Source organism: Microcaecilia unicolor, chromosome 2 (genome assembly GCF_901765095.1).
Source record: "Microcaecilia unicolor chromosome 2, aMicUni1.1, whole genome shotgun sequence".
Taxonomy (NCBI): Eukaryota; Metazoa; Chordata; class Amphibia; order Gymnophiona; family Siphonopidae; genus Microcaecilia; species Microcaecilia unicolor.
In genome coordinates this window covers 83,242,660-83,269,453 of record NC_044032.1, presented here as the reverse complement: position 1 = coordinate 83,269,453, position 26,794 = coordinate 83,242,660, and the positions used below count along the sequence as shown (strand labels likewise).

General features: G+C 41.6%; 1 protein-coding gene across 1 annotated transcript in view; it reads right to left on the bottom strand.

The window, feature by feature from the left end:
• The window catches only part of ZNF131 (zinc finger protein 131), a 206,725-nt gene that overhangs the window by 92,788 nt on the left and 87,143 nt on the right, over window positions 1–26,794 (bottom strand). The window contains exon 4 of the mRNA XM_030193094.1: window positions 17,407–17,551. Coding sequence (XP_030048954.1) covers window positions 17,407–17,551 — 145 coding nt within the window. The remainder of the gene's footprint in view (window positions 1–17,406; window positions 17,552–26,794) is intronic.

Here is a 26,794-nt window from a genome sequence, read left to right as displayed (position 1 = left end):
GAACAGACAGATGAAGAAATGTTAACAGACATTAAGAAAGCTGGCAAATTGGGCAACAGTATAATAATGATTTAAATTACCAAACACAAATAGAACCCAGCAATACCCAAACATATACCACTATTTCAAAACAAGGAAGATACCTCAGACACTTACCCTTAAATTCAGCGTTTTTACTGGGATAGTGAATATTATCATTGGTAAAAAAAAAAAAAAAAAAAAATCACAATTTTTAAATTTTATCCTTGCTTATTCACTCAAAATTGACATTCAAATTGTTACTTCAAAAACCATGAAACAGTATTCATATCCAAAGTTTGCAACTACCTGTAAATAAGTAAAGCACTTAACTTGCACCCGACGGTGGACAAGCTGTTTCACTTTCAAGGCTTCTTCAGGGGTTGTGCTTCATAAACCACAATACCATCAGCAGTTGCTTGCCATAATATTTTACCTTAAAAACAAATTGTAGAATAATGAGTGGGTTAAAAATATATATTAATTAAACTTTTGCAATAATTCTGTAACTTCACTCAATACAAATAGATTAAGGGCAATTAAAGCTCTGTGTTCATTATTAAAAAGTTTCACTTGGAATAGTTATTTCCAATGCAAACATGAAATCATCTTTAAATGTAAAAAAAATTTCGCCCCAACTTAGGAATCCACTTTCTTATTGGTGTCCTTCTTTTAGCTATTCTGCCATCCTGCTCTCAAAAATGGTGGCCACCACTTAACAAAAACGCTGACATTATGCCAGCCAAACAGACAGGGCGTTTTTTTTTAAAAAACGTCAAAGCTTGTTCTCAATAATCAAACTGTATTAATACTGTAATTGATATGGGAAATGCTCTCCAATCGAGACAGCTGTTAAGCCGCATAGGTTCTAAGGGTTTTAAACAATGACTTCATTTCTATACTATATTCCAATGTCTTTGCACAATATAATAACAACCAGACTTGCATTGGTGTATTTACTCACAAATGTATATAGATGTTTTCATTCATTGTTGATTTCTTGAATTTCCAGTAATAACCATTCTCTATCATTATATTTTGCTCTTCTATATGCATTCTTTATTATTTTTGTATTATTACCCTGCACCTGCAAATTCTGAGTTAATTCTTTTGATTGTGATCTATAATCTTTAATATCACTACAGATTCTATGATGTCTCAAATATTGTGGATAGGGCAAACTGTTGAGACAATGGCAAGGATGACAACTAAAAAAATGCAAAAATGTGTTTCTATCCAAATTTTATTTTCATATGCTTTGGTATTAAAACCCTCTGAAAATTGATGTACTCCAACATACAAAAAAGAAATCATTGTACGTGAGTATTGAGTAAGCTGGATATTAGAATTATACGAATTTAACCATTCAAAAAAGCAATAAAAATTCTGTTCAGTTCCAGTCCACAACATAAAAATATTATCTATGCACCGGTACCAAGAATGAATCTTCTCCAAAAATGGTGATTGGAAGACCCATTCATTTTCAAATTGATTCATGAAAAGACATGTGTAGCTGAAGGATCATTTTTAATGGTAACTAGATATTACAGACTGTACACATCAATAGCACAGAATGATGCTTTAAGTGTATTGCACTTAATACTGGAACAATGTGAAAGACCTCGTACAGTACCCACAGATTTTTTCAGCAATTTGGCTAGAATCGCAATGAAGGAAAAATGTTTTTCTTTTCAAGAGGCAATTATATGTTAAAGTTTCAGTAGTAGTGATGGGTGCTACTTTTGCACTGTCGGTGGCATGTCTTTTCATGAATCACCACATTTTGCAGAAGACTCATTCTTGGTTCTGGTTCATAGATGATATTTTTAAATTGTGGACTGAACTAAACCAGAATTTTTATTGTTTCTTGAATGGTTAGATTCGTGTAATTCTAACATCCAGCTTACTCAACAACACTCACGTACAATGATTTCTTTTTTGGATGTTGAAGTACATCAATTTTGGGAGGATTTAAGACCAAAGTATATAAGAAAAATTTTAGATAGAAATACATTTTTGTATTTGACATTTTCTAGTTGTCATCCTCAACAATGTTGCAATAGTCTACCCTATTCATAATATTTGAGACGTCGTAGAATCTGTAGTGATATTAAAAATTATAGATCACAATCAAAAGAATTAACTCAAAATTTGAAGATGCGGGGTTATAAAAGAACCACCAGAACCAAAATGAACCCTTAGTACAACGACGAACTAAAGGAGCTCAAAAGAGAATGCAGAAAACTAGAAAAACTATAGCACAAACACAAAACAGAAGACAACAAAACAAAATAGAAATCAGACAATACAAATCTAAACTGAGGACAATCAAATTTAACTACTATAAACTAAGCGGAAACGACTACAAAAAAACATAAAAAAAACTACACAGAATAATCAACACTCATATCCACAGCCCAACATACAAGTGAAAACAAAAACTCACCTCAGGCTCAAGAACTAGCTAACTATTTTGAAATCAAAATAAAATCACTAAGAGCTGGCTTCCAAAAAGAAGACCCAAACCTCGAACTGTTTCTGGATGAACTCACAAGAAAGAAAGAACCATTTGACACTAACAGATCTTGGTAATCCTTCTCTCCTCCAAATATGACTCTAGTTCAACAAGCACTATTCAAAACCACCAAATCCCATTGCTCACTGGACACGTGTCCAAGTTACCTACTAAAAGAACCTCCTGTCCAATTCATAGACAGCATCACAATACACTTATCCAATCAACTAACTTCAGGAACCTTCCCTAAAGAAAAAGGAAACATAATCCTAACACCTATCCCCAAAAATCCCAAATCTAGCAAAAGAGACATCAAAAGGTACAGACCACTAGCCTCAATCCCAGTCATAGCCAAGCTCCTGGAATGCATAGTCAACAAAAAACTAACTAAATACCAGAACAACTTCTCAATACTCCATGATTCCCAATCAGACTTCAGATTGCAGCATAGCACTGAAACGACACTAACTGCACTCACTGCCAACTTCAGAAGATAAATCAGCCAAGGCAAGAACATACTACTGCTACAATTTGACATGTCCTCAGCCTTCGATATGGTAGACCACAGCACCTTAATACAAATACTAGATAAAATTGGAATAAGCAGAGCAGTACTCAAATGGTTTGAGCAATTCCTGACCAGGAGATCATATCAAGTCAAAATGGGGAAACCAAATATCCTCCCCCCTAGAAAGCTCAATCAGGGGTACAAGGATCATTCCTTTCTTCAATCCTATTCAACATCATGATTGTCCTGTTAGCAAAACAGACGCTAACCAAGACCTCAACCCATTTATCTATACCGGCGACGTAACCATCTACATTCCCTTCGAAAATGGCATCAAACAGAAAATCAAAATAGGCCTAAACACACTAGAAAGCTGGGCCACCGCTATCAAACTTAAGCTCAACAGAGACAAAACCTAGTTCCTGGTAGTAACAGCACTCCATAAACAACCAACCATACCCGACATAACCATAGACAAAACTACATACCCCCTCACAAACAACCTAAAACTCTTGGGAGTAATTATAGATTAAAAACTGACCTTTGAATCCCAAGTCACAAAAATAGTAACGAACGCTTTCCACATGATGTGGAAGCTGAGAAGAATCAGAAACAAATTCCCTTCAAAAGTTTTCTGACTCATAGTACAATCCACAGTTCTCACACCTTGACTACTGCAACGCAATCTATTCCGGATGCAAAGAACATGTCATCAAGAGACTACAAACGGCTCAAAACAGAGCAACCAGACTTATCTTCAGAAAGCCTCACTATGAAAAAGCCTCCCCTCTGGCTCCCTATCAAAGCCAGCATAACCTTCAAACTCTGCACCATGGTCTGGGCTCATAATCGACAGCAAAGCTCCTGCATATTTAGAAGACGTGATCCTCTTACCTCTCAAGAAAACGCTGAAGGAGGCGAGGAACTATCTGACACTGAACTACCCCAGATGTCGCAGGCTCATCTACAAGACCGTCCACTCAGTGAACTTCCCATACCAAAGCACGAAGATATGTAATGCCCTCCCCAAATCACTGAGGTCCTTAACACCCTACACCAACTTTTGGAAACACCTCAAAACCTACCTGTTCAAAAAGTTCTTACCTACGGTAAACATAAACTGACTCTCACACTCCCTTGCGACACATCGTAGACCAGCCCCCCTCAATATTCTTCTCATCATGCCCCCTCTCCTCACTATCTTATATATTAAACTTACCTATTAAACTTCTCGCCACACCCCCTCCTCTCTACCTTACCTATTAAGCTATAATTGCAGTAATTGTGGCAATTGCTACCTCATTCTTTCCTATTAAAGTGTAATTCACCACCCTTCTACCTCTGTAAGCCACATCGAACCAAACATGTTTGCAGAATGTGGGATAGAAATGCTGCTATAAATAAATAAAAATAAATAATGCGAAAATACTGCATATAAAAGAGCAAAATATATTGATAGAGAATGGTTATTACCAGAATCCAAGAAATCAACAATGAAGGAAACCATCTATACATTTGTAAGTAAAACCACCAATGTGAGTCCGGTTGTTATGAATATTGTGAAAAGACACTGAAGTATAGTTCTAATTTTTTTCTGGAGCTAATTTGCGAACTGCCTTCTCTCATGGTAAAGTCTAAAAGAAATATTGAATCCTTCTGGTTTACCAATGATGACATCTGGTATGGACAAGATCTTGATGGGATATTACACATTGGGAATTTCAAAAATTGTAATGTGATATTTTAGTTGAAGTTTTTTGAATATCCAGCAGATGGTAGAATATACCACTTAAAACACTTTAGTAAATGCAATAGCAAGTTTGCTGCATACGCCATCTTGTGTCCCTGCAATAAATATCCAGCAGATGGTAGAATATACCACTTAAAACAATGTATTAACTGCAATAGCAAGTTTGCTGCATACGCCATCTTGTGACCCTGCAATAAATTATACATGGGGAGTATTAGAAATTTCAGGATTAGACTGAATGAACACCATTGCAGTTTGGCAAAGAACAGATCAGAGGCTCATATGGTCAATCACTGCAATAGGATGAATCACAGACTTAACCAATTACATTGTTTTATTATTGATCTGGTTGCTGAGAATGTTCATGGAGGTGACAGAGCAAGTTATTATTAACATGTAAACAGAAATGGATTTATTGTTTAAAAATCTTAGAACCTTTGGGGCTTAACACCTGTCTTGAATGGACAGCATGCATTTAAATGCATCAATTCCAGTATTGATAAAGTTTGATTACTGAGAACAAGCTTTGATGTTTTTTTTTAAAAAGCATCCTGTGATTGGCTGGCGTAATGTCAGTGTTTTTGTTAAATGGCGGCTGCCATTTTTGAGAGCAGGATGACAGAATAGAAAAAAGAAGTACGCCAATGAGAAAGTGGGTTCCTAAGTTTGGGCACATTTTTTTTTTTTTTACATCAACGACGATTTCATGTTTGCATTGGAAATAACTATTCCAAGTGGAACTTTCTAATAATGAACATGGAGCTTTAACTGCCCGTAATCTATTGAATTGGGTGAAGTTAAAGAATTATTGCAAAAGTTTAAGTAATAAATATTTTTAACCCACTCATTGTTCCACAATTTGTTTATAAGGTAAAATGTTATGGAAAGCAACTGCTGATGGAATTGTGATTTATGAAGCACAACCCCTGAAGAAACCCTGAAAGTCCAACGGCTTGGCCACCGTCAGGTAAAAATTAAGTGCTTTACTTATTTACAGGTAGTTGCAAACTTTGGATATGAATACTGTTTCATGGTTTTTGAAGTAACAATTTGAATGTCAATAACTGAGTTAATACTCAAAAACAAAATTAAAAAAATTATACGAGGGTTTTTGACCAATGACAATATTCACTATCCCAATAAATACACTGAATTAAGGGTAAGCATCTGGGTTTTTGAGATATTTTCCTCATTTTGAAATAATAGTGGTATATGTTTGGGTACTGCTGGGTTCTATTTTGTGTTTGGTACCATTGTTGGTGATTATTGGAACACCAGTAATTTTCCATTGCTTGGGTACATGTTTGTGTGATTTCAACTACCCTAATATTGACTGGATAAATGTTACATCAGGGAGCGCTAGAGAGGTAAACTTCCTAGACGTAATAAATGACTGTTTCTTAGAGCAAATGGTCTTGATACCAACAAAAAAGGTAGCTATTTTAGATCTAGTCCTTAATGGAATGTAGGGCATAGTACGAGAAGTAACGGTGTGGGGTCCCCGCTGGGAAAGTGATCATAACGACCAAATTTAAGCTAATATTTGGAGTAAAGTCACAAAGGAAATCTACTGTGGTAGTATTTAATCTTCAAAAGGGCAACTATGATAAACTGAGGAAGATGATTAAAAAGAAGCTAAAAAGATTGGCTACAAAGGATATGACTTTAAATCAGGCATGGACGTTGTTTAAAAATCTTCCAAAGAGGAGTGAAGTTAAAACCAGTAAACACAAATCTACACTTCACTATAACTTTGTTCAGTGACTTCCACCAGCAGAGAATAACAACATTTTCGGAAGGAAAAAACCCTCAAAATTACGCAGGTTTATAAATTCACAAAGCCTGCTTTCATCAATCACTGGTTCAAAAAACTTCCATTTTTTATTTAACTATCAAAAACAAAACAAAACACTTCTTAACTTTTAAACTCTATAACATCCAGTTACTTAGCTTGAACAGATGCAGAGGTCTGGTTCAAGCTAAGTAGCTGGATGTTATAGAGTTTAAAAAATATATATATATATTTTTAATAGAAATTAAAAAATGGAAGATCATGAAGTAGCAAAAGTAGCACTCAGGGAGGACAAGGCCATAACGGACAGACTGAATGAATTCATTGCTTTGGTCTTTACGGAAAAAGATGTAAGAGATCTACCTGTACCAGAGATGGTTTTCAAGGTGCTGATGCGGAGGAACTGAAAGAAATCTTGGTCATCTGGAAGACATATTAGCCAAATCAACAAGTTAAAGAGTAGTAAATCACCTGGACTGGAGGGCATTCGCTTAGGGTACTGAAAGAACTCAAACATGAAATTACTGATCTTCTGTTGGTAAAATTGTCCATAGTACCTGAAGATTGGAGGGAGGTCAATGGAACGCCAATTTTTAAAAAGGTTCCATGAGTGACCCAGGAAATTACAGACCGGCAGGCCCGACATCAATGCCGGGCAAAATAGTGGAAACTAATATAAAGAAAAAATTACGGAACACTTAAATAAACATGGTTTAATGGGACAGAGTCAGCATGGATTCAGCCAAGTGAAGTCTTGCATAACCAATTTGCTTAATTTCTTTGAAGGCATGAATAAACATGTGGCTAAAGGTGAGCCGGTTGATGTAGTGTATCTAGATTTTCAGAAAGCGTTTGACAAAGTTCCTTACGAGAAACTCCTGAGAAAATAAAAACCCATAGAATAGAATGCAATATTCTGTTGTGGATTAGGAATTGGTTGTTGGATAGAAAACAGAGGGTAGAGTTAAATGGCCAATTCTTTCAGGGGAGGAGGGTGAATAGTGAAGTACCACTAGGATCTGTACTGGGATTGGTGCTATTTACAATATTTAATAATGATCTGGAAATGGGAACGACGAGTGAAGTGATTAAGGGGCCGATGCACAAAGATAGCCATGTATACCCAGTTGCAAACAGCGACCAATGCACAAAGGGGATAGCATGCAAATGAGATGCATGGATCCCCCTTTGTTCATCGGTCGCTGTTTGTGACTTGAAGCTGTCAACTGCAATTGACAGAAGCCAACAACAGAAGCCAGCAGACCCTCTTGAGCCCTCCTCCCGCACAACTCAAAATATTCTGTGGCCCTCCCATAAAATCCCTGGTAGTCCAGTGGACCCCAATCTCCCACACCTCCTCCCAGAAAAAATCTCCTTGGTGGTCTAGTGACCTCTTCCCCTCTCCTCTGTTGGAGACAGGAGCAACGCCTCCTCCATCCTGCCTCTGGGTCCACCTTCTCAAAACGGCGGCGCCCAGTCCCTGCCTGATGCATCCTGAGATGCACTGGAAGGGGCTACATAACATATAAGGGGGAGGAAACTCCTTATATGGTACCTAGCCCCTCCCTGTGAATTCTAGGATGCATCGGGCAGGGACAGAGCACTACCATTTTAAGAAGGAAGGCCTAGAGGCAAGAGGGAGGAGGTGTTGATGTTGCCCTCCTACCTCCAACAGAGGTATGTGGATGAGGGGAGAGGGTGTAATAAAAAGAATTTTAGAGATTGCTTTTCAAATCTATCTGCCTTGACCAAAGTGCAATCGGGGTCTGTATTTGTGATTAGAAGTAATTGTGTTTAAAAATGATTGTTTAACTTTGTATGAAAACAAGTTGGAATGTAGAAGATAAGACACAGCTCTAATTAATTTGGTATGTGAAGAGGGGGATGGTGCTTGTTTTCGAGTTCAGACTGGCCACCTGGACATTCCCACAGTATGGCTTGTTTACCTATTCTCAAGCATTCTGTAATTTTCCTTAGCTCTGAACATGAGTTCTAAACCTAATAAAAAAGGGAGGCCTCTGGCAGTGAAGTGGGCGCTCATCTATGAGTAACGTACGAACTGCACAGAGAACCTTGTTTCCTGGTCAAAGATACTCCTGGCTTTCGCTGTGAACAAAGCCCCCCCCAGCTGATAAGAGCCTGAATGATGTAAGGACCAGTGATGATTGTATATAGTGTATTACTGCTTCTTTTCCTGGTCTAGGAACTCTTAGCATTGCTTAGAGGTAAAGACCAGTGATGTAATGATTGTTTATAGATAGGTATTGTTTCTTTTTAGTTATATAGCTAATCATTGTGTGTATATAGCTTAATCATTGTAGATTTTAGAACCTCTAATAAAAGGTCTCATTTACCTAATACAAATCCAAAAGAATCCACAGTAATTACTGAGTAGTCTGTGTTAGTGAAGCAGGCTAAAAATCCATAGCAGTATAGAGGGGAGGGGGTAACCAGACCACCAGAGAGATCTTTGCTTTGAGGGTGCACAAGGTGGTTGGGTCCACTGGACCACAAGGGATTTTTTGCTTGAGGTGGCTGGGAGGGAATGCGGGGAAGTTTTTTAATGTCTTTTGGGGGGGGGGGGAGAGGGGTTGGGTCAGATCAAGGGGGAGTCTGGTTGGGGGTCCATGAGCGTCTACCATTGGGGGCAGTCTGCTTGGACTATACAGTGCAAGCAGATTGCTCCCCATAAGAACAGGACCAGACCTGTCATAAAATTTTACATGTTAAAGGTAGGCACTCAGGTCTGTGCTTTGCTCAGAATGCTCATTTTAATACTAATGAGCTCACTACAGTGCATTTGCATAGGGTTGACGGTAGCTACTACGGGGAATGGTAAAAGGGACGCAAAACCCCTTTGTGCATTACACGGTAAATAAAGTTTGCTTTAGACAGGATACAACCGGTCTAAAGCAAATGTTCCAAGCACAGTAAGTTTTGTGCATGAGCCGCTAAATTTGCAGATGGCACATTCAAAGTTATTAAAATGCATGCGGACTGTGAAAAATTGCCTTAAGAAGTTGGAAGACTAGGCATCCAAATGGCAGATGAGATTTAATGTGGATAAGTGCAAAGTGATGCAAATTGGGAAGAATAAACTGAATCATAGTTATTTAATTCTAGTTTCCACCCTAGGAGTCAGCACCCAAGAAAAAGATCTAGGTTTAATGGTGGACTATACGCTGAAATTTTCTGCACAGTGTGTGGTGGCAGCGGCAGCTAAAAAGCAAACAGAATGCTAGGAATTATTTTTTATTGCCTTTGTAACCCACATTTTCCCACCTATTTGCAGGCTCAATGTGGCTTACATAGTTTTCTTATGACATTGTCATTCCAGGATATCAGATACAATTAGTAATGTGTTGAGATTAAGTAAGGGGAAGAAAAAGGAAGTGATTGGGCGGGTAAGTATAGAAGGTGGACTTTCATAACTGAATGGGTTGGTGAGGTGGATTGTTGGGGCTATAGGTTCTCTTTGTAGGCCTTGTTGAAGAAATATGTCTTCAGAGATTTGCGAAAGTTAGTTATTTCGTCAATTGTTTTCAGGTCTGTAGGTAATGCATTCCATAACTGCGTGCTCATGTAAGAGAAGGTAGTGGCATGCATCAGCTTGTATTTTAGGCCTTTACAGCTGGGGAAGTGCAGATTGAGGATTTGCGGGAAGATCTTGTGGCGTTTCTGGGAGGTAGGTCCACAAGGTTTAGCATGTAGATTGGGGCGTCTGCGTGAATGATTTTGTGTACAATCGTGCAGATCTTGAACGCAATGCGTTCCTTAAGTGGGAGCCAGTGAAGTTTCTCTCTTAGGGGTTTTGCACTTTCATATTTAGTTTTTCCAAATATGAGTCTGGCGGCAGTATTCTGGGCTGTTTGGAGTTTTTTCATAGTATGTTCTTTGCAGCCAGCATACAGTGCGTTGCAGTAGTCCAGGTGGCTTATTACCATTGACTGTACCAGGGTCCGGAAGATGTATCTCGGGAAGAAAGGTTTTACTCTTTTGCGTTTCCACATGGAGTGGAACATCTTTTTCGTCGTGTTCTTCACGTGGGCATCGAGTGTGAGGTTTCGATCAATGGTAACTCCAAGAATTTTCAAGTTTTGTGAAACAGGAAGGAAACAGTATGGTGTGATTATGGTGGAGAAGGTTTTGTGTTATGTTGCGAGGTGAGTACAAGATGGTAAATAAGTCCAAGAATACTGTAATGCCTCTGTATTGCTCCATAGTGTGACCTCACCTTGAGTACTGTGTTCAATTCTGGTCGCTGTACCTCAAGAAAGATATAGCGGAATTACAAAAAGGTTGAAAGAAGAGAGAACAAATTGATAAAGGGGATGAAACTCCTCTCATATGACAAAAAGCTAAAGAGGTTAGGGCTCTTCAGCTTAGAAAAGAGACGGCTGAGGGGAGATATGATTGAGGGCTACAAAATCCTGAGTCGCGTAGAATGAGAAGTGAATTGATTTTTTATTCTTTCAAAAATGCAAAGACTAAGGGACACTCTATGAAGTTACATGGAAGTACTTTTAAAACAAATAGGAGGAAATATTTTTTCACTCCACAAATAGTTACGCTCTGGATTGGTCACTGCTGGAAACAGGAATCTGGGCTAGATTGGTCTGACCCAGTATGGCTATTCTTATGCTATTATGACTATGCTCTGCTGAAGCCAGTCAAGAGCTGGCTGGGGCTTCAGAGTCTTCTGCTGCTGAAGGCAAAAGTGCAGAGTCTGGGTCGGTCGGTGAACATGGGAGGAACAGGTGAACCTATGCCTCTAAGAGTAGTAGGTACTTTTTCGACTCCTCTGAGAAGCAGAGGCCACAGAAGAGTGGACTGAGATACGGACTTGGTGGCACCAGTTCTTTTCTTTATGAGTTCAGTTACCTCTTCCACCTTGTCCCTAAAAAGGTTGTTGCCTCAGCAAGAGACATCCGCCAATTTCCCTGAACTGCTGATTTCATGCACCCATGAGTCTAAGCATACCGATACCTATAGCATAAAATCTGGACACCACATCAAAAGTATCAAAGACGGCCCAAGCTAAGTCTTTCCTGCATTCCTGCTTACTGGCTATCTGGTGAAGGCGTGCGGCCTGCTCCGGTGGGAGGGTGTCTGCAAACTTGAGTACACTGTTCACCAAGGACTTCAAGTAAATGCTCATGTAGACCTAGTAGGACTAGATGTGGAAAATGAGCACTGAGCCTTGAAAAACCTTCCTCCTAAAAGAATCCAGATTGCAAGCATTATTGCCCGGGGGAGCAGAGGCATGGGTCCTTGAACTTCTAGCTCTTTTGAAAGGAGATTCGACCACCATGGAATGATGTGGAAGCTGCCACAAATTCAAGAGCCTTCTGGACTCTATACATGGAGTTTGGCTTCTTAGAAACAACTGCACAGAGACTGGGGTCTCCCAATTCTTCATCAGTGCATCTTTAAGGATGTTGTGAACAGGCACCGTCACAGCTTCCTTTGAAGGGGATTCATAGTCAAGGACATCAACATCTCAGCCCTGGGCTTGTCCTCAGCCATCAACTTAAATGGAATGGCCTCCACCATTTCCCGCAAAAATCCTACAAAGGAGACTTCCTCCTTTCCTGTGGTAGGGAGGGGTCTGAAGTTAGGCTAAGGGATCTGTCCTCTGTGGAGTGCTCTAGACCAACTTCAAATCCCCAGGAGTGGTTCTGACTCAGAGCCAGCAAAATATTCTTCATGCAAGTCTGACTCTATGTCTGCCTGGTCAACTGGATGGGCGACCAGGCTCAGGACAAGAGCGCCAAGGTTTGGATCCTCTCCCAGACTCTGGGGTTGCTTCCTTCCCAACGGGGTGAAAAGGAGCACCCCATCAGCTGGTACTGGCTCTGATGCCCTGCGAGACACTAGCATTGATGAATGTCTGACAGGCAGGGCATGGGACTCCAAGATGGGCTGTAGCAGTACAACAGTCGGCGCAAGTGCCCTCGATGTCTAAGTGTTGCACCGATGCAGGATGCATCTCAACTCCTCCTGTAACATGACTTGGAGTTGCTCTTTGAGGACACGCATTGGTAAAGGTGGGGTTGCTGCATGTGTGGAGACCACCTGCAATGATGAAGGGCCCGAATCAGAGGCAGGGTCCTGGCTTTGGGGAGATTGGTGCATTGGCATCTCTTCTACAGAGCAGGCGCAAGCCTCTCGGTATCAACGCTTCTCATGTACTGGCGATGTCGGTGTCCCAGAGATCCTGGTACCATGCTTCAAGGAGGACTGATGTTCCTTAACTTCACTTGGTGCCCTGCATTGGAGTCCTTCAGTGCTAACGAGAACAACAAAGAAACCACAAACGTCCCCCAGTGTCAGATCTGATGATGCTCAGACCGAACAGGTGCTAGTGGCACTCAATGATGAGGCACAGGGAGACCTCCTCAATGTCGATACATCTCCAGTGTCTGGTGCAGCTCCAGAAGCCATGAGGACCAATGCTTTCAATGCTAATGTCTCACACTTCTGTGATCTGTAACTTGTCGTTAAAATCATCAATAGTACCTGAAGACTGGAGAGTGGTCAACCTAATACCGATTTTTAAAAAGGGATTCAGGGGTGATGTCAAGGCAAAATAGTGGTAACTATTATAAAGAATAAAATCACTGAACACATTGACAAACATGGATTAATGAGACAGAGTCAACATGGATTCAGCCAAGGGAATTCTTGCCTCACCAATTTTTTTTTTGTTTTGTTACATTTGTACCCCACGCTTTCCCACTCATGGCAGGCTCAATGCGGCTTACATGGGGCAATGGAGGGTTAAGTGACTTGCCCAGAGTCACAAGGAGCTGCCTGTGCCTGAAGTGGGAATTGAACTCAGTTCCTCAGTTCCCCAGGACCAAAGTCCACCACCCTAACCACTAGGCCACTCCTATACTTTCTAATCAAAACAAAATTATGCAGTGGAGGAGTAGTCTAATGTTTAGAGCAGCAAACCAAGAATCAGGGGAGCCCGATTCAAATCCCACTGCTGCTCCTCGTGATCTTGGACAAGTCACCTAGCCCTCCATTGCCTCAGATACAAACTTAGGGGGTCTTTTACAAAGGCGTGCTAAGTGTTAGTGCACGCTAAATGCTAGTGACATCCATATATGTGTGAATAAACGTGTGGATAAAGGTGAGCCGGCTGAAGTAGTGTATCTAGATTTTCAGAAAGCGTTTGACAAAGTTCCTCATGCGAGACTCCAGAGAAAATTAACTCATGGGATAGAAGACAATGTTCTATTGTGAACTAGGAACTGGTTGATGGATAGAAAACAAAGGATAGGGTTAAATGGCCAATTCTCTCAGTGGAGGAGGATAAATAGTGGCGTACCCCAGGGATCTGTAATGGGACTGGTGCTATTTAACCTATTTATCAATGATGTAAAATGGGAATGAGCAAGGTGATGGGAGGGGTAAGAGAGAAGAAGGGGTGAGTCTTTGAAGGGCTGAATGAGGTTTAAAAGATGATGAAAGAGAGGTAACAGGAAATAGAAGAATGGCCTGGAGGCAAGGGAGGGAAGAGAGGGAAGGAAGGGGAGGCAGGGATGGAGCTTGGGCTGGTGAGGAGATTAGAGGAAGTGGACGGTAGATAAGGAAAGTGAGGTTAAGTACAGAGGATGGAAATGGGGATCTGGAAGAGCAGGTGAAAGAGAGAAAACAGGAAACTAGGAAAGGAGAGAGACAGAGGGGGAAATGGAAGTCCTGCAGAGTGGATGAGAGGGAGTTAGGAAAAGCTGGTAAATGAGGGTTGAAAAGAATGAGACTAAGGACTAGAGGATGAGAAAAAGAGGAGAATGAGTTTGAGTGTCTTTTTTTCAGGGTCTTGTGTTATTATTTATTTTATAGCACTGTCTTTTCATAAGTGTTAGGGCTGTTATGGTGTGATAAGTTTCCTATATAGGTTTGAGTGTCTTTTTTTCAGGGTCTTGTGTTATTTTGCAAGTGTCTGCCCATTTTTGAAAGCAGGCTATGGAGTAAGGGCCCTTGTCACTCAAAATTAAAAATGCTCAGGACTAATGGTCTCCATCAGAATCATAGCTAGGTGGGGTGCAAGGGGAGCGGTTGCTCTCCCAAATGGATTTTGAATGAAATGGCACCTATGCAAATCAGCCCTTCAGCCTCGCATTAGTGCCTATTTTACAAAGGTCTGCTCCCCCTGATGTCAAAAGTTGGCTACGCTTCTAGTCTCCACATCCTGTAGAATCACTACACAAACAACCCGTCTGCTTTAAAGGAAGTATCTGGCAGTAGAAAGAGCACGTGTTTTTCCAGAGATAATAATCACAGTTTGGATGGCGTTTTGAAGTGCACGCTTTAAAGCAGCTCTCTACCCGATTTGCCTTAAACAGTGTTTAAATGCCGAAGCGAAGAGGAAAGCAGTGAGTGATCTCCTCCACAGCTGCAAAACCTTCGGGTCCGATGGACTGCTTTATGGAGCCCAGAGGAAACTCGGGGATGAATTCCTCGCTGCTGGAAGGGGCAATAGGAGGATCCTTGCTTCCCCAGCCAGAGGCAGATACCACGCTTAGCCCCGAGGAGCGAAGACCTCCGACGGCATGGGGGCGGCAGCAGGGGCGGGAAACGTTCAGCGTCTTAGACCTGAGAGTAATTCCCACAAAGGAGACGTCTGCCACCCAGAAATCGCCAAGTTTTGCCATCGGAGAAGAGACTACAGAAGTGACAAACGTTTTGGAAGGAGTACTTGCATCTCAGGAAGAGAAAGATTTTGAGGGAGTTTTGCCTGGACAATTATCGACTAGTAAGTCATTTTTACCTCTTAAACCAGCAATAATAACTTTGAATTCGATATGGGAGGCCCTAGTAGGACTAGAAAACTCATTTACACAGAGACTGTGTATAGAAGGCAGTGGTGTCCTATTACTGCTAATTTAAAAGTGTGGGGGGAAGAGGGGTATGATGTGCAGAAATGTCATTTTATCTTGCTCCCTCCCCATACCTAGCTTGCTCTCCCCCTCCCACCCCCCCGTTGCCACCCCAAATTTTTATGTCTAGAGATGCCACTCAGAAAAAGATCTAAGTGTCATTGTGAAAAATGAAATCTTCTGCCCAGTGTGTGGCAGCATCCAAAAAAGCAAACAGAACGCTAGGAACTATTAAGAAAGGGAAAGAAAATAAGAAAAAGAAAATTATAATGCTTCTGTATCACTCCATGGTGTGACCACACTGAGTATTTTGTGCAATTCTGGTCGCTATATTTTAAAAAAAGATATAGCAGAATTAGAAAAGGTTCAAAGAAGGGCGACCAAAATGATAAAGGGGATGGAACTCCTCTCATTTGAGGAAAGGCTAAAGAGATTAGGACTCTTCAGCTTGGAAAGAGATGGCTGAGGGGGGTTACCATAGAGGTCAACAAAATATTGAGTGGTGTAGAACAAGTAAACATAAATTGATTTTTCAATCTTTCAAAAAGTACAAGCCTAGGAGACAATCAAGGAAGTTATTTATTTATTTATATTTTTGCTCACACCTTTTCAGTAGTAGCTCAAGGTGAGTTACATTCATGTACACTGGGTATTTCTCTGTTGTTACATGGTAATACTTTTAAACTAATAGGAGGAAATATTTTTTCACTCAACGAATAGTTAAGCTCGGGAACTCATTGCCAGAGGACATGGTATCAGAAGTTAATCTGGGTTTAAAAAAGGATTGGACAAGTTCCTGGAGAAAAAGTCCTTAGTCTGCTATTGAAGTAGACATGGGGAAGCCACTGCTTGCCCTGGGATTGATAGCATGGAATATTGCTACTATTTGGGTTTCTGCCAGGTACTGTGACCTGTATTGGCCACTGTTAGGAACAGGATACTGAGCTAGATGGACCATTGGTTTGATCCAGTATAGTTGTTCTTATGCCGAAAAGTCTTTCGCACATGGCCTCTCTACTCTTTTGGGTTCTCTTCTGTAGTTGAGCACAAAGAGAACAATTAGAAGAACGATGGTCAGATCCCAGACACTTAGACACATATCATGTGGGTCAGTCACAGACATGATCCTACAACAGTCTGTACACCTCTTAAACCCATTGGGAATTCAGGCCTAAAACGACCATGTACTGCAAAGAAATAAAGAAATGGAAAGTGCCGAAAACAAAGACATAAATGTTAGAGGGGAAAAATGAGGACAAAAATAAAGTCCCATTCTACTTACAAGAAAGGTCGAGAGGGAGGAAGGCAAAATTTCTCACATGAAAAAAAGACTGCTTCAGTGAAAGGAGATGCGTCTTCTCAGCTCCGCAGAGAAAGTGAAACTGCAGGTCCCTTGCAACTCGGATAGGCAAGAAGGCACTTGTGCATGCGAAGGCGGGCCTGCCAAAGGCTTGTAGAACATGTAGAACACTGTCCGCACAGGGGCTCCATCAGGGCAGTCATCCACATGTAAGAATGCTCTGTCCTGCTTGTCCTTGAAGAATTATCATTACCTAATGCCAGCAAGTACTTACCCCTGCTAACATCAGCTACAGTAAGAATCCTTTCTGAACTCTGTCTTATTTCTTTGACCACCAACTTACTGTGTGAAAAGATAGCATTGACTAACAGCATTCATCTGCTGATTTTTAATGTCACAGAGGTGAAATTTTGGGTATCCCAAAACAATGTTGAAGCATGCATTTTTTTTTTATTCAGTTTTCCTCTGGACATATCTGCTTCTGCTCGAGGGTACCCATATTTTGAAAAATGACAAAGCAGCTAGTGATATCTTATTGGTCAACTTATTTATTGAGGCATGAACTTTCAATAGTTTGTTACACCAAGGGGCAGAATAACTTGCAACAGTGAGAAAAGAACGATACAAAAATCTACCTGATATCAAGAGCTTTAATGGCTTCTTGCATCTGCAAATATTCTGCTGCTTTCCATACGTCATTTGCTTCGTCTTCATCCTGAACCATGAGCTTGGCTGTATAGGTGAAGTCAATCAAGTGACGAAATGCCAAGTTACTAACACCTATTTTGAAATATGGAGAAGCTTTTATTTATTGTTTCTTAAATGGACATTTTAAGCTTACCAAAATATGTTACTTACTAAAATTTAAAAATTTGCTTTCTGCAGACCTTGAGCCCAATGTAAAATTGTGCAAATCCTGGCACAGCAGTTTACTTTCAGTTTAGCAGCAAGGAAAGTAGTGCACTAAAAAAAATTACTGTGCTAAATTGCACGTAAACCACTGTTCCAACCTCAGCATACTTGGAATGAAAATGCATGCAAATAAGCTGCATACAGAATTACTTTTGATACGACAAACTGTGCTAAATATTAGCACAGACTTTTACTTCCCTAATAGGGCCACATAAGTACATTACCTTTGGAGATGCAGTTTTAAATTCTTACTGACTTCAATGGAAGTCAATGGAAAGTAAAAAAAAAAAATCAGCATGGGATCACCAAATTGGGAACTCATAGTCCCTAGGATCCATGGCACCCTTAGCCTGGACACCAAGAGCCAGGGCAACCCTGTAAAAATACATCACTAACATTCAAATGTGGATTATTAATAGTCTTAGAAGACTACTTGTTTATTAAAAAGTTATATTCTACTAATCAAAAAAGGGTCCCCTTTACTAAGTTGCGCTAGTAAATGGGCTTAGTGTACCCTAACATGGGTCTTTCCCATGTACTAAGCCCATTTCTAGCATAGCCATAAAATAGGCATTTTCCTATTTGTTGAATTTCTGGCTGTGCACTAATGTTTGATAGAGAAGCAAACTCTGCTTTTGCGGCGTTTGACCTTAGTTTTACATGTAGCATTCAAGCTTAGCCGCTTTTAACAATTCATCAACATTTGTCGTCAGCGACATTATTTAGAATTCTGACACTCCTGAGGCAGGCATTGTTGCCAAAACACAGCCATGTTAGAGATTAATACGACATTTATCTTTTAAAAACTTTTTTCATATTGGATTGAATTGTCCTTTGTTTGATCACTTCTCTACTTTTCCATCTACTACTTATTTAGTGTGCTAATGTAACCATTAGCATGCAGCCATTTAAAATAATTAGGAGGTGCTAAGGGCTCCTGTGTTATGGAGATGCTAATCAGTTAATGAGGTGGTTAATGTCAGTGTGCTAGTTGAATCATGCTTCCGCATTCCCCTCCCCCCTCAAAAATACTGCACATCCTGGGTTAGGCCATTTTTCCTGCATTAAGCACATGGTTACACTTATTGCAGCTTAATAAAACGGCCCCAAAATTCTTAGCAGATTCATAAGAATCGATATTTTTACAGTAACAGACAACATAAAACCAATAAAAACAAAAACATAATGTTTCCTTCTTAGCATAATTGCGCCTTTTAACAGATCAATAATTTCATCTGCTTATGATTATAATCCAAATAATTACCCAAATAAAAAAAAGCTTTTGTTTTGTTTCGAAATGTTAAAATGTAATTGTTCTGCTGGATTTCAAGATATAGTAAATTGCACAACTGGGAACCCACTATTCATTGTGCCCGGCTGTAAGTGCTTGTTTTATTAGCCAATCTAATGAAAGTATTTTCAATAAGCTTCGAGTCTGTGAGCATAATACTCATATTGATCAGCAACGATGACAGCAGACCACCAAGCAAACACAAAGTAGTAGTAGAAGTATAAAAGCTTTAAAGCACAATTAAAGCTGCTAGACTGCCACGTTTTGCCTACAGGACTACATCACTGGCTAAACTTGCTTGCCTATAGAGCAGGGGCTCTCAACCCTGTCCTCGGAACACACCTAGCCAGACTGATTTTCAGGATACCCACAGTGAATATCCATGAGGTATAAAAGTGTATTCCCTACCTCCTTTGTATGCAAATCTACCTCATGCATATTCATTGTGGGTATCCTGAAAACCAGACTAGCTACAGTGTGTCATGAGGACTGGATTGAGAACCCCTACTCTAGAATCACAAAAGATCAAATAGCTAACACTTGTGCACCAAGTTCCTTCCAGCACTAAAGCTTCTTTTACTGCTGTTTTTGCATTTGCTTGGAGGTCTATTGTCATTGCTGCTGGTCATAGCAATGCCTCCCACTGATCCCTAATACTCATCTTGGTCAGTGATTAACAACAGAAATACTAATGTTGATGACTTAGATGGCTTCAAAACTTTGATCATCATTACAAATATCTTAAATTAAGCCCATAAAACACAGGCAACCAATGCAGAGAACTAAATGATCTACAAAATAAACACCTGTTATAATATGTAAACCGCTTTGATTGTAACCACAGAAAGGTGGTATGTCAAATCTCATTACCCTTCCCTTCCATAGAGGACTGATAATCTGCCTTCCACCTCCAGATCCAATATCTCTCCCTTTCTTTACTCACCTCTTTCCCCATGTCCATTATCTCTTTCTATCCCTCTCTCCACCCCCATGAGCAGCGAAACAAACTTGCTGGTGAACAGTACTACGCTCTTCTTGCGACTGCTGGAGCTCACTGCCTGAGTCATAACTTCCATCAGTGGCTCCTCCAGTTCTGCTTGCATGTCTGTAGCTCATGCCTCTCCCCTCCACCCGGGTTAGCATCTATCCCCCGCACCTCAATCCCCCCCATCAGTCTACCTTAAGACCACCTTGTTTGGTGGTGGGGGAGTGTGATGTTGAATCGCAGATGGGAGAAAGATGTCAGATTGCGCCCCAGACAGGGGTTGGGGTTGGGAGTGGGAGAGCGCAGAAGAGATATTTGGAGGACACAGGAGATGCTGCAATGCGTTAATATTTTTAGTCACAATTTTTAAAATCCCAAGTAATGACTAAAGCACGTAATGAACGCAACACTACTCTTCCGCTCTACGATTCTTATTGTGGCTCTACCATATGAACTTATCTTACCACTACATCACATTGTATTTGTTCACACCGGAATCTGTAAACGTCTTTCCGGTACTATGTAAGCCACATTGAGCCTGCAAATAGGTGGGAAAATTCGGGGTACAAATGAAATAAATAAATGCATTAATCGCTGAGTTAGCTGCGATTAAAATGTAGCCTTAATATAAACTGAAGAAAAGAAAAGTAAGCAAAAGAAAACAAATGATGTCTTCATGCTGTGGATAAGTTCCGAGGAAGATCTTAACCAATTTAAGTACTGGCTGATTGGTTCTGATGAAAATATACAGTTTACAGAACAGCACTCTCTTACACATATACATTACTTAGATGTGGACACTGAATTAACTAGTAATGGTTGTAAAGGAACCGAGAGGAACACGTTTTTAACATAGTTTGAGTTGCCATCCAAAGCAACTAAAAAAAAAACAGCTTGCCCGTTTCACAAATGCTGAGAATACAGAGAATCTGTTCAGAAAAAAATTTATATACAGTGCAATCCGCTTAAGTGCAAGGGTCTGGGACTAAAGAAATACATGCAGTTAACCGGAGCGTGCAGTTAACCGTTGTGACCAAAGAAGCTTCACATCTGATTAACATATGTACAGTACCGTTTATTATATATACAGTCTCCGTTAACCGACGTTATACCGTCTCCGTTAACTGACGTTAGGCTTACTTGATGTAATCATAGTCCTCTGTACACTCTTGCGTCTGTGAGTTCCATAGACTACGTCTGCCAGGCGGTAAAAACTGTCACAGCACTGACATCCAGTGGCCTCCAGATAGGCCCGCACGGTGATGACTCTCAAGCGCTCTTGCAAAAGTGACAGGAGGTTGGCGAATTTTGTCAGCATGTGCCTTGCTGCTCATTTCATCATCAGACGTTGCCTGCGTGTAGGCACATATCTGGATATCAGTGCTGTCGTCAGCTGTTTGTAGATCGTAATCAACAGCTACGTAGTGATGAAACTGCTCTTCAGTAACACCGGCTGGGATGTCAACAGCCTGTTCATCTGACAGATTTTCAACAGCTGCATCTGTTTCGTCCCTCTCCACATCCCTAACAAAGCTTGCCCGCTTGTAGCAGTTCACAATGGTTGCCTGTGTAATATGATTCCAGGCTTCTTTCTGCATATGTAGGGAATCCAACAGTGATAGATTACAAGCCAGTTCAACAGCACTTTTATCCTTGCCAGTCTGGTCATCCATAACGCTCATCAGACGACGTAGCACAAGAGCCCGATAGTGCTGTTTGAAATTGGCTATTATGCCCTGATCCATAGGTTGGATCAGAGAGGTAGTGTTTGGTGGCAGAAAGACCACCTTGACGTTAAGCAGCCTGACATCATCACTGTGTGCAGCACAATTATCACAAAGCAACAAAATATGACACTTTTGTGCACGCATTTTACTGTCTAACTTCTTTAGCCACTGCTTCCAAATTTCCCCAGTCATCCATGAATTTGCGTTAGCCTCATATGGCACAGGAAGTCGCTTAACATTCTTGAAGCAACGGGGCTGTTTGCTCTTTCCAATCACGAGGGGTTCCAACTTCTCACTCCCATCCATATTGCAGCAAAGGAGGATCATCAGTCGGTCCTTCTACTACTACTACTATTTAACATTTCTAAAGCGCTACCAGGGTTACGCAGCGTTGTACAATTTAATAAAGGAGGACAGTCCCTGCTCAAAGGAGCTTACAATCTAAAGGACAAAAAAGGACAAAAAGTGCAGTCAATCAAGTTGGGGGCAGTCTGGATTTCCTGGATAGAGGTACAATGGTTAGGTGCTGAAAGTGACATTGAAGAGGTTTCAGTGGCTTTGAATTCAGTTAGTCCAAGACTTTCAGCTAGCTGATTAGCTTTCTCCATAAGCAGTGGATCACTGACAGGAAACTGTCTGCTCCTGACTCGAGAAAACCACCGAAGAAGAGCATCTTCTACATCCTCAGCTTTTCCCGCCCGTTTACGATTCCGGTGTGGATTTGTATTTTTTTGCCAGGCTTCCAGAAGCTGATCTTTCTGCTTCAAGATATGTGAAATTTGACTGGGATTGACACCATATTCTTTAGCAATAGATGCTTGACTCTGTTTGTTTTCTAATTTTTTAAAACTTCTATTTGTTCAGCCAGTATTGAAGTCTTACAGTTGCGCGACGACGATGACTCCAGTGTACACTCTAACAACATTCTTTTGCTTCTTCTGCCTGTGGCAGTTAACCAACGAGATTTCAAATTTACCGCTCCTCTGTCACGCGCCAATCAGCTTCCATATTCTGTGCGTGCGCTTATGCGGAGTCTTTCTTGCAGAGGAGCGGTCTTAAACCATGCATATAAGCGAATCGTGCACTTATCAGTGGTGCACTAAACAGAAAGGACAAAATAATTAAGATCTCGAGCGCCTGGTCAATTAGAGCCGGGAGCTCCTCCTTGCGAAAGAACCATGCTGCTGTAAGGTCATCTCTCCCATCCAGCAGCAATTCTCCTTCTTCCATAAGCCTTGAGCCTGCAGGGAGGGAAACACCGGAAAGGTGATCTTCCTCCATATCCGAAGGCTTAGAGCCTTCTGGTAAATCTCAGATAATCTCAACAAGTGGGTGCTTAGGCAATAGGGCCTAAGATGCTGGACCTGGAGGAAAGAGCTGGGACTCCCCTGCCCGTTTAAGTAAAAAGGCCATGTGCATTAATACACAATTTCTGGGGTAAAGAAGCGGAGTATGAGTCACTGCTCCTGCTATTTCTTCCAACTCCCCTGACTCTCCTGTGCTGGGGTTGCACCCTGCTCGCTCTTTTGGCCCACAGCCGTGAATGAGTCAGCACACGGCAAAGAAGAAAAAATGGCTCCCGCTGGCACACATCCTCAGAGAAAACCGGGCTTCCCGCCAAAACTGATTCAGATGCTGCTTTGTTCTCGTGGTCCCCGATAATGCTGCTGGTTGTGGTCCCTGCTTGCCCAGGCGTGCACATGCATCAAATGTCCCTGATGCTGCACTTCAGTTCCCACACCGGGAGCAGGGTTTCGCCGATTCCAATGTCACCTAGGGCTGAATATAGACTCCTCGACCCCCTCCCCCCCAAGCGCCGTTCCCAGCTTCAGCCCAGCACTCCCTCGCCTGTCCGCCTAAAACTTTAAGGGTTTAAACCTCAAGAGCTGAAGAAGAGGCAGGGAGAACGAGTCCACACGGACAAGGAAATTAGTGAGAGTTTCTATCAATATTACAAAAGATTATATGAGGCCCCGCCGGAGGATGGTCTGTCGGGAGGATGGTCTGTCTTTTGAATTATTCTCCGTTAATGTTTCCAAATTTTGCAACTTTGCCTCCATAACAGGTATTTTATTTAGGGAAGTTTTTTAGATAATGAGTTTTCCAAACTCTTCAAAGCTTCCCAGATGGCTTCCAAGGTAATATCATCTGGCTTTTCCCCTAAAGCAGACTTACTTGGTAACTCCCCTTGTGAGGTTTCCTCTATCAAACCTGCTTCCGTCGTCGATGGATCCTCAGTCAAGTGAATTCCAGAGTTTAATTGCACGTTCAGTGAAGAAATATTTTCTCCGATTTGTTTTAAATTTACGACTTAGTAGCTTCATTGTGTGTCCCCTAATCCTTGTATTTTTGGAAAGAATAAACAAGTGATTCATGTCATGTCTACCTCTTCCACTCCACTCAGGATATTACAGACTTCTATCACATCTCCCCTCAGTCGTCTCTTTTCTAAGCTGAAGAGTCCTAGCATCTAAAACCTTTCCTCATAGGGAAGTCATCTCAGGCCCTTTATCATTTTTGTTGCCCTTCTCTGTACCTTTTCTAATTTCGCTATATCTTTTTTGAGATACAGTGACCAGAATTGAACACAATATTACGTAGTAACAAGAAGAAGTGCCATAATAGTATTGTGAGGCTCAAAACTGAGGGAGAGAAATATGTGGAAGAGGAGAAGGAAAATGCTGAACTGCTTAACGATTATTTTAGCTCTGTGTTCACGAATGAAAGACCGGGGGTAGGGCTGCAGAAAACAAAGGCTAAAGGGGATGGATATATGGTAGACCAAGACCCGTTTACGGAGGACTGTTTTCGTGAGGAGCTTGCCAAACTAAAAGTAGACAGAGCGATGGGGACTGATGGGATACACCCGAGGGTGCTTAAGGAACTTGGAGAAGTTCTGTCGGCTTCGCTGATGGACCTCTTCAATGCTTCCTTAGAAACTGGAGTGTTCCCGGTGGACAGGAGAAGGGCGGATGTGGTTCCTTTGCACAAGAGTGGAAGTAAGGAGGAGGTTGGGAATTACAGACCTGTCAGTCTGACCTCGGTGGTGAGTAAGCTAATGGAAACGATTCTGAAAAGGAGGATTGTGACATTTCTTGAACTACATGGAATGCGAGACCCGAGGCAGCATGGCTTCACTAGGGGCAGGGCGTGTTAGACAAATCTGTCTTCTTCAACTGGGTGACTACACAGTTGGATGTGGGAGGGGCGCTTGATGTGGTATACTTGGATTTCAACAAAGCCTTTGACACGGTTCTGCACAGGCGGCTGATAAATAAATTGAGTGCCCTCGGTGCGGGACCTTGAGTAACTGATTGGGTAAAAAATTGGTTGAATGGTAGGAGTCAGAGGGTGGTAGTAAATGGAGCTTGCTCTGAAGAAAAGGAGGTCATCAGTGGAGTACCGCAGGGATCGGTCCTAGGGCCGGCTCTTTTTAACGTCTTTGTGAGCGATATTGCGGAAGAGCTGTCTTGTAAGGTCTGTCTCTTTGCAGATGATACTAAACTCTGATACAGGGTGGACGCCCTGGAGTGTGTGAATGAAATGAGGAAGGACCTAACGAAGCTAGAGGAATGGACCAATATTTGGCAAATAAGGTTTAATCCCAAAAAATGCAGGGTCATGCACTTGGGTCGCAAAAATCCGAGAGAACGGTACAGTATACAGGGTGTAGTGCTTCAGTGTGCAAAGAAAGAGCAGGACTTGGGGGCGATTGTGTCTGACGACCTTAAAGCTTTCAAACAGAAAAAGCGATGGCCAAAGCCAGAAGGATGCTTGGGTGCATAAAGAGAGGCATCAACAGCAGGAAAAAGGAGGTGATAGTGCCGTTGTATAAGTCTCTGGTGAGGCCTCATTTGGAGTACTGCGTGCAGTTCTGGAGATCACACCTACGGAAAGATATAAACAGGATGTCGTCGGTCCAGAGGGCGGCTACGAAATTAGTAAGCGGTCTTGAATGCAAAAATTATAAGGACAGACTTATGAACCTCAACAAGTAGATCTGGAATGAGGGGGCATACGACAAAGTTAAGAGGGAATACGCTTAGGAGTAACCTAAGGAAGTATTATTTCACAGAAAGGTTGGTGGAGGCGTGGAATGGCCTCCCGCTGGAGGTGATGGAGTCGAGGACTGTTCCAGAATTTAAAAAGGCATGAGATAAGCATGTGGGATCGCTTATGAACAGGAAGAATTAGGGGTTACAGAGGATGGACAGACTGGATGGGTCATATGGCCTACAGTGGGGGAAATAAGTATTTGATCCCTTGCTGATTTTGTAAGTTTGCCCACTGACAAAGACATGAGCAGCCCATAATTGAAGGGTAGGTTATTGGTAACAGTGAGAGATAGCACATCACAAATTAAATCCGGAAAATCACATTGTGGAAAGTATATGAATTTATTTGCATTCTGCAGAGGGAGATAAGTATTTAATCCCTCTGGCAAACAAGACCTAATACTTGGTGGCAAAACCCTTGTTGGCAAGCACAGCGGTCAGACGTCTTCTGTAGTTGATGATGAGGTTGCACACATGTCAGGAGGAATTTGGTCCACTCCTCTTTGCAGATCATATCTAAATCATTAAGAGTTCTGGGCTGTCGCTTGGCAACTCGCAGCTTCAGCTCCCTCCATAAGTTTTCAATGGGATTAAGGTCTGGTGACTGGCTAGGCCACTCCATGACCCTAATGTGCTTCTTCCTGAGCCACTCCTTTGTTGCCTTGGCTGTATGTTTTGGGTCATTGTCGTGCTGGAAGACCCAGCCACGACCCATTTTTAAGGCCCTGGCGGAGGGAAGGAGGTTGTCACTCAGAATTGTACGGTACATGGCCCCATCCATTCTCCCATTGATGCGGTGAAGTAGTCCTGTGCCCTTAGCAGAGAAACACCCCCAAAACATAACATTTCCACCTCCATGCTTGACAGTGGGGACGGTGTTCTTTGGGTCATAGGCAGCATTTCTCTTCCTCCAAACACGGCGAGTTGAGTTCATGCCAAAGAGCTCAATTTTTGTCTCATCTGACCACAGCACCTTCTCCCAATCACTCTCGGCATCATCCAGGTGTTCACTGGCAAACTTCAGACGGGCCGTCACATGTGCCTTCCGGAGCA